Source organism: Sorex fumeus, unplaced genomic scaffold (assembly GCF_029834395.1).
Source record: "Sorex fumeus unplaced genomic scaffold, SorFum_2.1 ptg000095l, whole genome shotgun sequence".
Classification (NCBI taxonomy): domain Eukaryota; kingdom Metazoa; phylum Chordata; class Mammalia; order Eulipotyphla; family Soricidae; genus Sorex; species Sorex fumeus.
This window is the reverse complement of record NW_026606152.1, coordinates 3,582,657-3,600,232: the sequence shown is the minus strand read 5'-3', so window position 1 is coordinate 3,600,232 and position 17,576 is coordinate 3,582,657. Positions and strand designations below refer to the sequence as shown.

General features: G+C 64.7%; 1 protein-coding gene across 1 annotated transcript; it reads right to left on the bottom strand.

Moving 5' to 3' along the window:
• Window positions 1-3,240: 3,240 nt before the first annotated feature.
• ACOX3 (acyl-CoA oxidase 3, pristanoyl) lies at window positions 3,241-17,364 on the bottom strand. The gene is made up of 18 exons (XM_056132812.1): window positions 17,263-17,364; window positions 14,528-14,764; window positions 14,146-14,385; window positions 13,247-13,321; window positions 13,053-13,142; window positions 12,531-12,674; window positions 12,177-12,265; window positions 10,449-10,545; window positions 9,513-9,695; window positions 8,924-9,046; window positions 7,861-7,981; window positions 7,402-7,524; window positions 7,205-7,318; window positions 6,335-6,450; window positions 5,438-5,612; window positions 5,228-5,295; window positions 4,747-4,833; window positions 3,241-4,328 (listed from the first exon to the last, which is right to left on the bottom strand). The coding sequence occupies exons 2-18, from the start codon at window positions 14,681-14,683 to the stop codon at window positions 4,209-4,211; spliced, it is 2,121 nt and encodes a 706-aa protein (XP_055988787.1). The 5' UTR covers window positions 14,684-14,764; window positions 17,263-17,364; the 3' UTR covers window positions 3,241-4,208.
• Between the last annotated feature and the right edge of the window lie 212 nt (window positions 17,365-17,576).

Here is a 17,576-nt window from a genome sequence, read left to right as displayed (position 1 = left end):
ACCCCCAGGACCCTCAGCTGCTCCAGACCCTTCTGAAGGCTCTGGGCTCCCTGTGGGTGATCATGCCGCTGCCCCGGGAACCGCCCCAGGGCATGATGGGGGATTCTGTGGGTGCTGCTGTCCCCTCCCTCAGGGTGGCTGCTGGGGGGGCGTGGTGCACCCCAGCTGCTCCTGCCAAGGAGCCCGGCCACCCCCAGCTGTGCTGCCACAGGACAAAGCCACACTGGCCACCTGTCCTGGGCTGCAGGGGGTTCCCGGCCCCCCCCCCCCACAGCCTCCTGGGTCCTACCAGTCGGGACCAGGGAGGGGGATGGTGGAGTCATGGGGACAGGGTGCCTCTGTGGGGGTGATGCCGCTTGCTCTGACACCAACAGACTCAGTTGCTCCCATGTGTGCCTGTGACAGTCATCAAGGCTAGGAGGAGGTAGGCCGTGCCTCAGTATCCCCCTGGCCCCGAGAGGGCAGGGTGAGCAGGAAGGGACTGGGGGCCACCTGCAGCCTGGGAGAGGGACAGGGGAACTAGTGGGTGGGCAGCCAGAAGGTCACTAGCCTGTTCCCCCACAGGACTCCCAGTCACATGCTCACACATACCAGCACACACGTGATCATACACACACACACTCACTCCATCACATACGCATTCACACATACTAGAACAGACATGCTCATATACACAAATGCTCACACACACACACACACACACATACCCTCACACCCACTCCCCCGCACTGTTGTCTGTTCTGGTTGAGCCCGTGTGCTGCACCCGGGGCGGGGTGAGGCGGGTCCCTCCTGCTGCCTACTGGGAGGCCCCCACTGCCAGCTGGCGCCGGGTCAGGTACATGCAGCGCCTGAGACAAGAACATCATGTCCACTCCTCTGGGCCTCCTGACCAGGCTGTAGCCACCATGCCTCGCCCTGAACTGCCTACAGCAGGCACTGCCTCTGGAGCCACTGTGAGGGCTGTGGGGCATGGGAAGAGGCAGGTGAGTCTCCTGGGGCCAACCTGGGCAGTCCCCAGAGCCCACCCCAGCTCAGGGGCAAACCTCAGACTGCCTGGAGGGGAGGTGCGGGGGGGGGAGGGGGCAGGAGGCAGGCCTCACGAGCCTGAACCCAGCCGCACCTGCAGGCTGCTCTGGCCAAGCCTCAGCCGCTCCTAGGCCAGAAGTGCTCCTGGGGTTCAAGCCAATGAGCTGTTTCTTCTTCAGGTCAGAAGGGCCACAGCAACTCAGAAATTGGCAAAGGGGTCGTGAAAGGCACCTTGAAGTGCCCAGGGAGAAGGTGGCCCCTGTCTCTGTTGGTCCCACTGCACCCCCAGACCTGTGCCACAGAGCAGACCCTACGCGCTGGCTTCACCTTGGAGAACACCTGCCCTCAGAGATCAAGGCCAGCACAGTCAGGCGGGGCCGCAGGGCACCCAGCTGAGGCCTGCACTGTCCACTCAGGCTCAAAGGTGCAACGAACCTCTGGCCATGCTCAGAGCACAGCCGCCTCTCTGCACCAATGGTCAGACATGCACGGACATCCTGGCTCACACACTGCTGCAGGTACACACTGCTACCACCCTTGAGTGCACACATGCACTGCCCACACATACAAGCACACGCGCCCTGCTCACACACATGCAAGCACTGTCCACACACACATGCAAGCACACACAGCCTCCGTACACACACTGTCCACACACACAAGCACTGTCTACACAAAGCACACACACACTGTTGCAGACACACACGCTGTTGCAACTAGTTACACAGGCACACACGCACTATTGTACACATGCATACACACTGTTGCACACACAGGCACTGTTACACAGATGCACTCACTGTGCAGATACAGACGCACAGGGGATGCACACACACATGCATACACGACCAACGAGGCTACAGCCTAGGGGGCCGGTGGGCAGTTTCCGAGGTTGGGGACTCGGGAAGCCAGCACAGTCGGACAGGGTGCCTAAGTTACCTGCAGGCTGGAGGACCCGGCATGGAGTGATGGGGAACTTCAGGGGGAACGTCAGGGAACAGCTTGCATTGGAAGGACGCCGCAGTGGGTGGACAGGCTGAGGGGGCCACACCAAGGGGTGCTGGGAGTCCCAGGCTGCCTGGGGGGGGGGCCCTCTTGCTCCCAGAGGGGCAGGGAGATCACAGCCAGGGCCTAACTGCAGGATGACCCAGGGCGAGCGGGGGCAGCTGGCACAGACCCAGCTGGGTCATTGGAAGGAGGGGCCCAGGGCCAGCGCATCTGTGTTCCCGGAAAAACATGAGCCAGTGAGCGGGAACCCACACTCCAAACACGGTGGGTGTTGCTCGGACTTTCCTGCGCTCTGGCTTCCTTCCTAATGGCTGGCAACAGCTGGGAGCACTTGTTCCCGCCGCCCCGCCCCAGCCTGTGAACCCCAGCTGTGTCCCCGGCAGGCCGGGGTGGGGGAGGCTGGCTCTGGGGCCGTGGCTTCTCTCCATCAGACTGGAGGAACAGGAGGTAAGCCCCCTTCCGCAGGGCAGGAGTGAGTGCCTGGATGTATCTGTTACATAGATGTTAGAGCTAAGTGTCACCAAGTTCCACCTGGGAAAAAGGAGCTGGGAAGGCTTCCTGACAGAGGTGGCTTTTAGCCTGCGACCCTGGGAAGGAGTGTGGGCAAAGGGTTGAGCATAAAGTCCCTTGTGGAACGATGGGCTGCACCCTGGAGAACTGCACCCCAGGGGCAGTCAGTGGGGTGCTTCTGCATCTTCCCATGCCTTGTCCTGGGCTCCCTGTCCCTGCCAGGTCAGGCCCTTCTGAAGTGGCCCGACAGAACCTCCACCTCCTTCAAACCAGCGTGACCGGCGGGCTGCCCCTTAGCTGTCTGTGCCCTGCTCCTCCCCCCACCCCTCCAGCCGGTGGGTCGTGGTGTCCAGGCAGAATTGTGCCAGTCGTCACAGGCTCTGGAGAGGGTCTGGGTCCTGGTAGCCCCCCCCACGAGTCCCCTGCAGACCCTGCCCCCAGGAACTACTGGACGTGAAGCCGTGGCATGGGGAGGCTCTGGTTCCTGGGGCAAGGCACTGGTGTTTGACCTGGGGGTCAGCTGGAGACCAGCGTCTCAGGCTCAGCGCCGCCAGCAGGGGGTCCCTGGCACGGGGCAGCCCATGGGGCCCTGTGCCCGGCCTCTCAGTAGCCTGTGGCATCTGTGAGACTCGTGTCCCCTTGCCACCCCATGAGTCAGAGTGGGCCCATGTGTCCGAGCTCGCTCATGGCATCATTTATGAAGAGAGGGAAACTGAGGCGGGTTGGGAGAGGGTCTCATTCGCAGCCCCAATGTGCCAGCCCACTCATTACCCATCCTCCCACCCATGCACCCACACACCCAGGCAGAGGCTCAGGCTGCAGCTGTTGGCACTGGTGCCTACCATCCTTAGCCCTCTGGGTGCCCGCTTGGCACTGCAGGATGAGAGCTGGGGGCACCATCCACAGTAAGGTCAAGACACCCTGACGGGCACAGCCACACCCAGAATGGGAGGCTGCCAGGCATGGGGGGCGTGCAATGTGGCTGAATCACACAGGAAGCCCCTGGGGTCGCAACAGCCAGTCGGGGATGCACCTGGCTGAGGGGGACACAGGGTCCAGGCTGGCCTGGAGAAGCGCAGGGAACCGTGGCCGCCCTCCACGGCTCAGGAGCCGACACTTCACAGCTGTGGTTTCAGAACCAGGCTGCTGCGGTGGGGACGAAGGCTCTGGCCACACCTGGACACTGGGCCGTGTGCCGGTCACTCAGAGAGGGGCCGTGTTCCAGTCACTGAGAGCTGGCCGGTGTGCCAGTCACCCAGAGAGGGGCCGTGTCCCGGTCACTGAGAGCTGGTCTGTGTGCTGGTCACTCAGAGAGGGACCCATGTCCCGCTCACTCAGCTGGCTGTGGAGGGTGGCTGTGACCAGGCTGGTCTCGCTGTTAGTGATGAAGCCTGACACGTTTCCCCATCAGGAGCACTGTCTCCCGGTGGTACCATTTCCTGACAAGAAAGCAAGAGGCTGGGTCTGCGTTTCCTTCTGAATCTTTGGGGCACAGAGCAGAGCACTGACCAAGCTGGCCCTGAGTGGCCAATGCTCTGCAGACCCAAAGGCCAGGTGGGGGCAGGGGCACCAGGGGTCTGCACAGCAGCGCGGCCTTCCCCACTGGGCGCCATCGGAGCCTTGCTTGCGCTGGCCTGGTCTCCTCGCTGGACAGCTGATGGCAGCTACAGCTTGGGTCTCAGGCTGCCCACGGCAGGCTTGTACACGGAGAACTCGCGCCACCAGGCGGGCCGCTCCAGCACGCCTGGCTGCTGCAGCACAGCCCCCCACAGGTTCTTGTAGAGCTGCAGGACAGGGCAGCGGGTGGGCACAGGCGGCAGATGGAGGCCCGGGCCCTCCTCATCCGCAGCTGCCCTCCACACCCACCCTGGGGCCGGCCAGCCTAGCCCTGGCACCACTGGCACTTCCAAGGGAACCTTCACCTCGGAGACTGGCGGGGAGGCAGGCGGGCAGACGCTGAGGGGAGAGGGGCACTGGGCAGCCTGGGGTGTTGAGGGGGGCCGGGGGGCTGAAAGAACTCCTGGTCTACCCCTGCCCCATACCAGGAAGAGGGCGGCTGGCCCGGAAGCACCCTCCCCTCCCCATCCCTGTGTGCCCCTCACTGTGGGAACTCATCTGACAGCACCCCACCACCTGCCAGGACACACCCCTCGCTGCCCCCCACACTTGCTGAGCCCCCCCACCAGCCGCGAGCACCCTCACCTCCCCGTCAGCTCTGGCAATGGGGGAGGCCAGGACAAAGTCAGGGGGGGCGATCGCGTCCACCAGGGCCACCGCGTCATCCTTCAGCTGTTGGGAGCCAAGTTGGGCTGGAGCCACCGGCAGGGCACCCAGGGGTGAGGTCTGCACACGGTGTTTCTGGGGTACCATGTTCTGCAGCCCCGGTGCACTGCAGCAGGAGACCCCGATGCCCAGGTCCTCCGAGCTGACCACGCTGCTGTCTGAGCCCCTCCTGGGACCCCGACACCAGAGGCAGTGCCTGCTAGGGCGAGGGTCATCGGCAATCCCCGCCCTGCAGAGGGGACCCGTGGCATTACTGCAGGACCCTCCTCAGCCCCTCTGAGCACACTACCACTCGCACCCCGTCACATGCTGTGGGCACCGGACAAGCACGAAGAGGGGCTGGCTTGCCTGTCGGTGCCCTAGGGGACCTGGCAGGTGCAGCTGGGATCCCCGCACTCACCTGGGTACACAGGTCCAGGATGGAACGCTCCACCACCTGCCCCGCCTGGGGGCCTGAGAAGTAGCCTCCTGTAAGCACAGTGCCATCACGGGGGGCTGGAGCCTGGGCCAACAGCACACGCACAGCAGGGCAGTGTCTGTCCCCCACTAGGTCACCAGCAGGTGAGAGGTCAACAGGGGGGAGCAGGGGCCGGACCAGGCCAAGGCTCACCTCGGTATAGCAGTGCCATGTGCTGGCTCAGGGACCACAGGCCATAGAGCGCACAGAGACGCCCCAGCACTGGTCTCAGCCCGGTCGGCACCTCGGGCCGCCGCGTGTGTTCTCGGAACCGCTGCAGGACCGTGAGCTCCAGGAAGGCCAGAGCCAGGGGCCGGCAGTGGGACACCTGGGCAGGGCACGGGGAGAGCACAGCCGGGCCAGGGCACTGAGCAGCTCGGCCTGGTCATGGGGACAGAACAGCCGGGCCAGGCCGTGGGGGACAGGACAGCTTAACAGGGCACGGGGCAGGGTGGCTGGGCAGGGCTAGGGGCACAGCCTCTGGGGAACAGTCTCGCACAGTGCCCAGTGAGCAGTGGGGACAGCCCCTGCCCCTCCCGCTGCTCCTTCTCACAGGGCCTGTCCCCAACCCCGTCCCTGCTGTCGCCTGCAGTGAGGCCACACGCAGCAGTGGCCCTGCCGTGGCCAGCAGTGGTGGGGACACTGTCTGGCCTGGTCTCCTGCCGGTGCCCTTCAGCTCTGAGGCCCTGGCGACAAGGGCTCAGGGCCCCAGCCCCTGGGGGCCCCATCCCGTGGGTGCCATGAGTTGAAGCCGCCCTTGGCCCCGCCCACAGGAGCCACCTGCCACACCCCGACTCCATGGCTAGGCACTCGGTGACTCGGACAGGGCTGCACAGTGTGACTAGGGGCCCGTTATGTCTGGCCTGCCGGCACCAGCCAACCATGGTTCTCAGCCTTTTGGCACCTTCGGACTGGCACCCACAGCTCCAGAGTGAGTGAGCAGGTGAGCGGCAGAAGCCTGATGTCACACTAAGGTCAAGGGCCAGGGCCACACAGCGGCGCTAGGGACAGAGCTCGAGACCCAGGAGGCGGGGGCAGACCCGGGCGCACCTGGCAGTTGTTCCTGGCATCGAAGTCGCTGCGGCCCGACATCCGTTCCTGCTCCAGCTGCTGAGAACTGGCCTGGAGCAGGTGACACACCAGCCACTCGTAGGCTGCCAGGGCGGCTTCGCGTGAAACAGAAAACATCGGGCAATAGCTCATGTGACATGTGGGGAAAGCAGCCTTGCAAGATCTGTCACGGGTTCGTACTGCGTCGGGCCAATGTGCTAAGCCATGGGGCGCTTCCTGGCACGTGTGCTGTCATGGTGTGTGTACTGAGACATGGCACGTGTGCCGAGTCATGGCTGTGGAAACTGAGCCAGGCTGTGTATGTCAAGTCACAGTGAGAGTGCTGAGTCACGGCGAGAGGGCTGAGTTGGTGTGTGCTGGACCATGCTGCCTACACTGAGTCATGACTGCACGCTGACTCTCGTGTGTGTGCAGCTGTGAGCACCGCTTTATGGTACAGCTGGAACTGTGCCTGCCACACATGGTCACCTGTGGTGCGCTGGGCAGCAGTGATGGGTTCCCAGCCTCTACCCTGCTGTCCCGAGGGCCACAGGTACCACCACGGAGGCGTCGGGTGCCAGGCCTGCTGAGACAAGCATCCACCCCTGCCACGCTCACTCAGCTGGTGCACAGGGCCACCTCTGCACCGGGGTTGGCAGGAGGGACAGGAGCCCTGCAGAGGCACGGGGCTCGGATCCTGTCTCCCCAGGCCTGGCCCCGGGTCCCCCAAGAGCACAGGAACACGGGTAGTTGCTGGCCAGCGTGCCTTGGTGAGGGGAAGACATGCAGCTCTTGCCTGCCAGAGGAGGGGGCAAATGGCCACTGCAGCCCCGGGCACCCCCTCGGCCCCAGAGGGGACAGGAGCACTACCTGAGGCGTCCAGGCAGTCGCGGGTGCTGGGGCAGGTGGCCGTCCGGCCAAGGATGTCGGGGTATGCCTGCAGGAAGTCCACGGAGCCCAGAGGGCTCTGACAGCGCACACCACCTGGAACGCACGGCGTGAGGTGGGTGCGGAGCCCCCTGCCCCCTGGCCCAGAACTGGCTAGCCCTGGCCCCACCCAGCCTCACCGAGGGCGCCGCACTCCAGGAGGCTGAGCAGGAACTGGCTGGTCTGCTGCAGCAGGACGCTGTTGTCACCCTCGTATGTGCAGTTGGGGTCGTTGTCGTCCCGCAGGGCACCCAGACGGTTCACTGCCATGGGTGGTGGTCAGTCGTCGGGGCCCGACCTGCTGCTCCCCTGCTCCTGCTGCCCCCACCCCACCCCCTCTGCACCCACTCCCACGCCTGCTGCACGCCTCCACTGCAACCCCAACCCAGAGGGGGTCTGCCGTGGGGTGGCGTCCTTGGCTGCCGGGGCCATCACAGCCAGTGTCCGCACGACCGGCCCGAGTTGGCGGGTCCGCGCAGGGCTGAATGCCGGCAGGCGCTGAGCCCCTCGCCACAGAGACACCAGAGAAGAAACGGACTTTGCTCCCTACAGCCTGAGCCCACAGCCGGCCAGAGAGGCGCTGGCCCTCGCACACGTACTGGACAGATAGCCGTGTCCCCCGCAGGCTTCCCGGCACTCCTGGATACCTCGCTGGGCCGTCCACGAGGCTAGGGGCTTGCTGGCCGACGCCAGAGCGTGGATCTCCCGCCCGAGCTCAGCCTGGGAAGGGGAGAAAAGGGGCAGGCAGGTGACGGGGGCCGGAGCCACAGCGTGTGTGTGTGGGGGGGGTGCTTGCCTGGCTTTCCGATGACCTGAGTTTGATTCTCGGCACCACATATGGCCCCCTCGAACCCTGTCAGGAGTTTCCTGTGTGTAGCCAGTGCGGTGCAACCCACCCCGCCACATAGGAAACCTATGCAGGAAGGGGACGTGGGGACGTCACGGATGCGGAGGGGGCGGCCGACATCCCAGATGTGGCGGTGAGCTGGCATTGCCCAAGGAGGGGGCGATGGAGTGCTCGGGACCAGCACTGCCCACACCCACCTGGGGCGAGGGATCCCCCCGCTGGCCGGTACGGCCGCTCCTGTGCCCCAGCTTCAAACCGGCTCCTTACGAGCCCATGTGCCAGTCCCGGCCACTGCCTCAATGCACAAGCAGGCTGACGCCGGGCCCAACTGTGCCACCTGGCTGCCCGGGCTCCTGCATGCTTGGGGGCTGTTCCAAGCTGAATGTCAGGGCGCAGGCCCACTGCCCAGTCCCTGGTGAGCACCCCCAGCTCCTCCAACCCCGAGCCAGCCACTCACCCAATGTGGGGGCCTGTGAGGAAGACCCAAACCCCGACATTCCACGGGGCTGCCCACATGGACAGGGCCAACCACCCACCCTCACGGGTGCGCTGAGCACCCAGCCGCGGAGGCAGCCCTGGCCACCCCCAGTCCGCAGTGAGGGGACACCGAGCCTCTTCCCACGAGTCTGACCCTGGAACTCAGCTTCTACCCACGTGGGTGATACCCCGGGGAGGGCGGGGGCGGGTCCTGCTGGCGGGGCTGGAGGCTGATCTCCAGGGGCTTGGGGGCTGTTTTCTGAGAAGGGACCAGCAGGTGGGTTAGGGGTCTCCGGCTGAGCGCAGGGGCCTGTTTCTCTCCCACCCCCAGCACTCACCTGCCGGGAACCCCGGTCCTCGCCCAGGAGGCCCTGCTGCAGCTGCACCAGGTCCAGGAACAGGGACTTGGAGAAGTGGTCCAGGGCGTAGGCAGCCGCCAGGTAGGGCAGGAGGCGCCATTGCTGGGAAGGGCCACAGTGTCCGCGTGGCACCGGCCCCCAGAAAGAGGGGTGGTATCAGCTGGGGCCCACCCGCTGGCCCACAGAAAGAGGCTGGGTGCCTCAATCCCAATGCCCCTGGTGGGCCAGCACTGCCCTGGGCAGCCCGTGAGGCTGAGGAGGGGAAGGAGATACCTACGCCCCACCCCAGGGGCACAGGGTGACACCAGCCTGCCACCCACTCCGGGTCCTGACACAAGGCTGCACGGGAGTGACCACTGCGCGGTGCGGCCCTGGGGTCCCCTCCTCAGTCATGGACTGGAGGCCAGGCCAGGTGGCACCTCTCCTGCACCCCTGCACCCACCGTGCCCCTGCGGGCTGCTCAACAGCCCCCCCGTGCCCTCCCCTGCTCCCACGCGAGCACCTCCCAGCCCAGAGGCCCGCCCAGCTGGCCTGGCCTCCCCATGACCCCACCCAGCCCCCACGGTACCTGCAGCTGGTACTCCAGCACAGGGACCTCCTCCTGCCCTGAGGGCCCGAACTGCCTTCGGGTGGCCGAGAAGCGCAGGGCGATGGCCACGGCCAGTTTCAGGTTCGCCACAGACATGCCCACAATGGAGACGCGGCCTGTGGACAGGCTGCCCAGGGCCACTCCGAAGCGCTGCCTGGAGTCCTGGGGGACCAGCAGAAGCATGTCACCCGGAAGGGGCCGTGTGGGGTGAGGGTGCTGCCGAGTCAGCTGGGGCTGACCCCACGCACTCGGGGGCTAAGGCAGGCCCCAGCCCCACCACGGCCGGCCTGCCAGGGGCGAGGTTACAAGCAGCACACGCCACGGGCCCTTTTCTCCCATGCAAATGCTGGGCAGAACTGGTCCCACAGCAGTGCATGACCCCATACAGAGATGTACTTTGGGGGTTCCGGAAGATTCCAGAACTTTCTCTGGGAACACCTATAGGTCCCTGCGGACTGTAGGGTGCCACCCTCTACTTTTTATTCTGAATGTGGGGTCATGCCTCTTTGCCCTTTCCCAAACTTCTTGGCCCCTGCCCCCTGCCCCCGAGCAATCTGTCCAAGTCTGGTTACCACCTCCCCCCTGTAAGCCACCCTGTGGTAAAACCCCCTCGGGGTGAAGTCTTCGCCCTGGGGCTGACAGAGGTCTAAGGGGGAACCCCAGAACATTCAGCCTAGCAGCCACTTCTCAACAGAGAGCAAGACTGGCTGGTGTGGGGGCAAATACTAGCCCGGGGAGTCCGCTAGGGGCGTGTCCCCAAGTGGGGGCGTGTCTGCGTAGGGGCATGTCCCCAGGCAGGGGCGTGTCCCTGGGGTAAGGAGTACACAGGGCAGAAGGGCATATTCATGCGTATTGCTGCGTGTCCCTGGCTGAGAGGACGGTTCCATGCACCGAGCCGCCCAGGAGAGCCCATACCTTGAAGGTGGTGACATAGGTGCCCTCAGGGGTGACGTCCCCAGTGCGGTTCAGAAGGTCCGTGCGAGGGATCCTCACCTGGTGGAACATGGCGAACCTGCGAGATGGGGTTGAGGTGAGGGGGCTCCCCTTTTGCCCTGAGCCCCAGCAGAATGGAAGCAAGGGTTGGCTTCTGGGGGGGCAGAAGCCCCCCAAAAACGGAGCAGGAAAGGCAGAAGCCAGGATGTGCCAACACGCTCAAAGAGGACACGGGGCGTCGGGCAAGGCCAGGCCCCTTCCACCGGCAGCAGACACAGGCCCTTCCTTGCTCAGGAAGCCAGTGCCCACCCCCATGCTCCCTGCAGACACCCTGATGTGAGACTACAGCTGTGGCCCATGCAGCCTTGCGGGGTGGGGGGGCACACGTGCAAGCAGGCAACAGAGCCCAGAACTGCAGGGACCCCCGCCCCTTGCTGAACTCAGAGCACAGACCCCCGCCCCCGCTTGAGGGCACAGGAGACCCCCTGCAGGCTCCACGGCCCACCCACCCATCACAACACTGTCCCTGCAGTCGCCACTCTCTGTGCGCGCCCCACACAGGCGCCCTGACCGGCAAACCCTCAGCCCCTCACAGACCCGCTGGCAGAAGTGGAGTCCTGCCTACAACCCACCCAGGACCCTCCACAGCCCCTCCTCGGCTGTGCCTGATGACTGCCAAGCTGCTGGACACTCCGTCCCCAGTTCTGTGAGCGTCGCACCCACAAACTCCTCCCTTTGTTCCAAACCAATCTGGTGGGGGGCAGCGCACACCCCACTCTGGAGGGCAGGAAGCGCCGGGGTCCAGCACCCTCTGCTGGCCAGGCCAGCCTGGGGCCTCGGGGTGGGGAACGTGGGTGTGGGGGGCTCCATCCCAGCGCCCACCCATCTGTACCAGGAAGTGGGTCCTCATGCTGCCCAGGCAGTTGTGGAGACCACCCTTCATCCGGGGCCACTCTTGCTTGCCCTGTGACCACATGTGCCCTGCTGGGCCCCAGGCCTTGGGCATGCGGGGCCCTGGGTGTGGTGTGGGGTATCGAGCCAGTCAGCGCTAGAGACGGCGACTGGGGTGCAGGCATGGTGAGGACAGAGCGCCGACAGGACTGTGCCCTGGCGACCACACACACCCGCTGCAGTGCCCGCCCTGCGCACTGGCCCCGTGTCCCGAGCCCCGCTGCTCACTGAGCGAGTGCCACGCCTCGCCTGTACGGCAGCCAAGGCCTCTCGCCCGTTGCCTTCCGGGTACCAGGAGGTCTCAGGGCACGGCAAGGGAGGAGCGAAACCCCGGCACGAGGGCCACTCCCACAATGCTGACCAGAGATCCCCAGGTGTGCAGGATCTGGGCTGGAATCGCACGGCAGGCACAGCAGGGAGTGCCAGCAACCGCTCCCGACTCGGCACCCTGTACCCCACTTTTGCTGTCGCTGTGTGGGGGCACAAGCTGCAGGTGCTGAGGGCCTCTCTGGGGCCAGCTCAGGCCCTGGATACAGCCATGTGGGGCACGTGTGGGCCACATCACCTAAGCTGTGGCCAGCGCCCAGCCAGGCTCTCAGGCGGAGAGGAGATGGCTGTCCCTAGGGCCAGCGGGAAGGACAGTGAAATCTCTGTCGTGGGCATGCAGCGGCAGCAGTGACCAGCAGGGCCTGGGAAAGCCCTGCTCGAGGTGACTGGGCCCCCCGGGCACTTTCCCGTGACCACCTCCCCCACACTCACCCGTTGTCCAGACCGTTCTGCCCGAGCTTCCGCCCCATGTCGCCGACCATCACCCCTGGCATGGGGAGCAGCGTCTTAGGGTCCCTGATCTGTGGAGTCCAGGGGAGCGGGGATGGCGTCTCAGCCTCGGGCGCTGCGGATATCACAGCGTCTTTCCCAGCTGCGGCTGTGGGTGGGACTGAAGCTCCGAAGCCGGGGGACTTGGGGGTCCAGGCGGACCCTCAACCAGGGACACAAACCCTGGACACCACAGAGTGGGGACTCGGGTATGTGACCAAGTTGGACACGGAGTGGGGTGGCTGAGAGGGGCCCTCGGCAGGCGCGAGGGCCTCCTGCGGGCCCCCAAGGGGCTACCTGCACGATGAAGGCGTGGAGGCCGTGGCACCGGCCCCCTGGCGTGAACAGCTGGGCATACACCACCGCGTGCGTCGCCGTCTTGCCCATGTTGCCAACCCAAAACTTGGCAGCTTCGAAGTCAGGAGAATGAATGATGAATTCCTGCAGGGGGGTGGCGGTCAGGGCAGGAGCATGGCAGGGAGGGGAGGGGCCAGAGAAGGGGCACGCGGCCCCACGGCCAGGTCAGCAGAGTCAGGTGGCCCAGCAGGTGACTGGCTAGGCCATCAGCTGGCCACAAAGGCCGGGGCCCCAAGAATCCAGACATGGGTGAAGACCCCCCCGCGCCACCATCACTGTCTGGGGAATCTTGTGGGGGGCTGGGCCGCTACTTCATTGCAGAGGAGCCACACGGTGCCAGAGACTGGCCGAGACCCCCACAGCGGTCCCTGCATCCCCGCCATCCCTTGCCCTGGGCCTCAGCTTGGTTGTAAACCGGCCCCTCCAACCGCCGCACAGTGCCACCCCTCGGAAGGGACCCACCTGTGTGGTGGGGTCGTAGTGTGCGGTGGTGCGGACGGCCTTGGTGTTGCTCCCGTGACTCAATTCCGTCAGCGCAAAACAGCCAAAGATCTTCCACCAAGGCAGAGACGTATTCAGGAGAGACGGCCGACCGGCCAGGGGCCTGTCGCCTCCCCTGAGGGGCAGCCGAGAGCAGGGCTCGGGGGCTGGCTCACCTCCATCCGCAGGCTCCTGGAGAGGTACTGCAAGTGCCGCTCAGAGCCGGAGCTGTAGATGGTTGAGGTGAACACCTGCACAGACCAGAGCCAGGCTGAGGGATGGGCAGCGCCCGTCCACAGAACACTCGGGAGAAACCCGTGGGCAGGGTCTCAGATGAGGTGCCCGGCGGGCACAGCTGCCTGGCCTCGGGTTCCCGGCAGGCTCCCGGATCAGAGAGATGCCGGGCCCCACTCCCACCCAGGAGAGCCCAGGGGGCTAGGAACAGAGGGAGCGGCACACTGGAGGGTGCAGGAGAGCCAGACTCGCTCCTCCCCCAGCCACCCCACCCATCAGGTGGGAGCAGGGCGCCGGCTCTTTATTCCGCTTCCCCCGCCCCCCCCCTTCATTTCCTTTTCCTGTTTGTCTTAGCTTTGTGCCCACACCCGGTGATGCTCGGGGCTTACTCCTGGCTCTGCACTCAGGGATCAAATCTGGGCCTGGGGGACCATATGGGGTGCCGGCAGATGAACCTGGGCTGCGTCCTGCCCACCACACTATCTCTCAGCAGGAACCAGGGGCACAGGCGGTGGCTCAGAGTCTGAGCCCTGGGGCGAGACACAGGCCGCCCCCAGTCCCTCGCAGACCAGTACTGTCCTGGAGCAGTTCTGGGGTCCTCACCTGTGCGCTGCAGCCTCCTTCCTCATGGGACACCTGTGCCCTTGTGCTTGCAACGCTGCCTGAAGCACCTTTACCACGTCACGCAGGCCACAGCCACACGGGAGCTGCCCCGTGGGTACGTGCCCCGTCTGGATGATAATCCTTCCCCAAGCCTCCATCCCACCCGAACAGCCCAGGGCCACCCCGTGGTGCTGACCCAGGGCAGTGCTGTGGGCAGAGGGCGCCCGCCGGGGCTCACCAGCATGTGGAGGAAGAACTTGTTGCCCAGGGACCAGTCGTACATGCCCAGACACTCGATGAGCGCCAGGGCGCGCAGCGGACACTCGGCCAGCTCCTCCGGCCGAAGGAAGTTGTGCTCCAGAAGGCGGCGGACACGCAGGAAGTTGAGCTCCCGGTACTGCTCCAGGGAGAGCTCGCTGCTACCCCCGCGGGGCTGCGCGAATAGGGGGTCGCGCTCCAGGACCGAGAAGACGGTTTTCTGGGGATGCAGGAGAGGGCGGGGTGGGGCCGGCCCTCTCTCGCGACACTGTGGGCTCCACCAGGCCAGGTCCAGTCTCGCCCAGCACAGTCCTGAGCTGACCGTCCCCCTTGTCCCAAAGGCCCTGGGGTGCCGGCCTCACCTTCAGCTGCAGCGCCTCCTTCCCCTCCAGAAACAGGGCCATCTCCTTCCAGCAGAAGGAGGCGCGCGCCCGGTAGGTGTCCAGGGGCCCCCGGGGCAGGTCTGGCAGCAGGGCCTCGGAGCCACTATCCGTGTTACTGTCCGGCATGGGCGCCATGACTCCAGGCTCGTCCTGTCCCAGCTGCTCACACCGTTGTCAGCCCTCTGTGTTCACACAGTCACCGGCCGCCACGTGGAGCTGTGGGGTCAGACAGAGGACGGCTCTGAAGGAGCCAGCCCCACCCAGAGGGCCACTTGCCCCAAGGAGATGTGAGGGACTTCCTACAGTGAACCCCAGGACAGACGGCTGGACAGGGGCACAGGGCCAGGACGGGCATGCGGGTCTGCAAATAAGCCCCGTCCCAGTCATGGGTGCCCACTGCTTTCTATGGGACCCTGGATAATCCAATGGAGATGGGCAGTCTGGATTCAGATGGCTCAAGGCAAACTGGGGTCTGCCTGGGAAGGAATGAAGCCGAACTTTGCCTCCAAATAAGAATTCGCTCCAACAGCTGTTTTCCTAAAATGCCACAGGAGCGGACCGCAAGTCTCCGGGAAACTGCCTCAGAGCCTGCGGCTGAGTCCACCTGGGGTTGGTCCCCGGAGCACAGCCAGGGCGCACCAGCAACAACAAACCCCAACAACAGGAAACAAAGGAGCACCAACAACAAGCAGTATAAAACAAGACATCCCCGCGGCAAACACGAACACAGATGGGATACCGCCAACATCAGAACCCAGTAAGATCCTGGAGCCGAGAGCAAAAGACTGAAAACCCTGCACGGGGCTCTGGGGAGAAGCAGAGCCCTTGGGTCGCCAGAGGAGGGTGAGGTATGGCAACCACTTTGCAAAAGGTCGATGGGGCTGAAAGGTTGCAGAGCTCCCGGGCAGAGGGCCCACGCCAAGAAATAAAAACTCACCGCCAAGGACACAGCTGTAAACAGGGTTCACCAGGGCACATGGCCAACACTCTCAGGCTCAGTGTTCATAGTCAAACATTAGGCAAGGAGCACGTGTTTGAAACAACTCAGCCACCAGATGCTGGGCTGTGTGTGTATGTGTGTGTGTGTGTGTGTGTGTGTTCTGTGCGCACACGTCCTGAGCAGCTGAGCAGACTCCAGTGCCCCATTTTCACCCAATGTCCAGCAGGGGCCAGCACAGAGCTGGGAAGCACAGCTGCCTGGTGGGGGCCCGGAAAGAGTTCTGGGACCCGGGCAAGCTCGGTGAGAACTAGATGTAAACCACTGGACAGGGCAGTTTAGAGGGTGAATGGCAAGTAGGTGCGTGAGATTTCAATAAAGCGGTAGTTTTAGAGAGAGGGGCTGGAGCCGGCAAGGCAGGAGTGCACTTGCTTTGCATGTGGCTGACCCGGGCATCTCACAGGGTCTCCCAAGCCTCTCCAGAAGTGATTTCCGAGTGCAGAACCAGGAGTAAGCCCTGAGCATCTCGGGGTGTGCCCCTGACATTTTTTTTTGTTTTGGGGCCACACCAGGTGATGCTCAGGGGTCACTCCTGGCTCTGCACTCAGGAATCACTCCCAGTGGTGCTTTGGTGACCATATGGGATGCCAGGGATTGAACACGGTTCAGCTGCGTGCTAGGCAAGCGTCTACCTGCTGTGCTACCTCTCCGACACTCCCCCAGCCCAATTTGGGGGGACACACCGACAGTACTACGGGATGACTCCTGGCTCACTCCTAGCAGGCTCAGGGGACCAGATGGGATGCTGGGGATAGAACCAGGATTGGCTACGTGCAAGGCAATCTCCCTATCCACTGCTATCGCTCCCTCGGCCCCATTTTTCTTTTCCCTTTTCTTTTTTTTTTCTTTTTGGGTTACACTGCTTACTCCTGGCTCTGCACTCAGGAATTACTCCTGGCGGTGCTCAGGGGGCAATATGGGATGCTGGGATTCGAACCCGGGTCGACGGTGTGCAAGGCAAATGCCCTCCCCGCTGTGCTATCGCTTCAGCCCCCACCTCAGCCCCATTTTTAAAGAGAGGTGGAGCAGAAATCACAGGTTTTGCAACTCCGCTTGCCACCATGAGCTGGACAGCCAGCCCTGGGCACCGGACCACCGAGGGCAGCTCCTCCACAGCCCCACATCAGCTTGTCACCCCCCATCTGCAGGAGTGAGCTGCAGCCCGTCCCACAGCTGCCGGGCTCTCCAGAGGGTGCTCTCTTTCTCCAAGGGAGGGACCAGCACTTGTCAGGGAATCCCTCATCACCCTCATCAGACATGGACAGGCCTGATCAGACACCCCGAGGGGGATCGAGCCTGCCAGGCCGCAGGCCAGGAGCACTGTGTGGGCCCAGGCAGGGCTGATCTGCATCTGCACGATCTAAAGTCGGGAACGAGTGACCCCTCAGGGCACACCGCCGGGTGTGGCCTCCAAACCAAGAACAAACGAGAACATAAAGTCCTGGTTGCGGCTTATCCCAGGCGCTGTTCCTTGTCCTTCAGCAGACTCGGGACGGGTCCAAACTCTCCAAACCCGCGCCTCCGCGGCGCGCCCGCCCGCAACCCAGCCTGGCCCGCCGCGGGGGTCCGCCCGGCCCCCTGACCCCTGGCCCCGGGTTCCCCTTGTGCCCCCCATCCGCCTTCCAGGCCCTCGCCTCCTCTTGTCCCTTCGCCCCCTTCCTCCTGCCCGTGGGGCCGCCTTTCCCCTTCGCACCCTTCTGCCAACGCCCCCCTCCACCTTGGGTGTCGGATCCCTGGACCCGGAGTGTCCGCGCCGCGGGGCTGCACTGCGCGCGCTTAAGCACCTGCAGGAGCTGGGACGCTGCAGCCTCCCGGGGCCCCGTCCCGCGCCTGACGCCATCGGGCCGCGCCCTGACATCATCGGCCCGCGCCCGGGCCGCCCCGGCGCGCCCCCCGCGTGCGCTGTGGCGCCTGCCGTGGGCCCGCTGGGTGGCCTTGGAGCCATGCGCACGCCAGTCACGCCCCGGGCCTGCGCCCGAGTTGGAACCCTGCCCCAGGTCCCGGTCGCGGACTCGGCTGTCCGCACGGGTC

Excerpts from the sequence above, each read along its gene's own strand:
- ACOX3 (XM_056132812.1), bottom strand. The coding sequence starts at position 14,683 with ATGGCGCCCATGCCGGACAGTAACACGGATAGTGGCTCCGAGGCCCTG. Across the intron at positions 14,386-14,527 it reads AGGAGGCGCTGCAGCTGAAG|AAAACCGTCTTCTCGGTCCT; the intron begins GTGAGGCCGGCA and ends CTGCATCCCCAG. Across the intron at positions 7,319-7,401 it reads CCTGGAGTGCGGCGCCCTCG|GTGGTGTGCGCTGTCAGAGC; the intron begins GTGAGGCTGGGT and ends CGTGCGTTCCAG.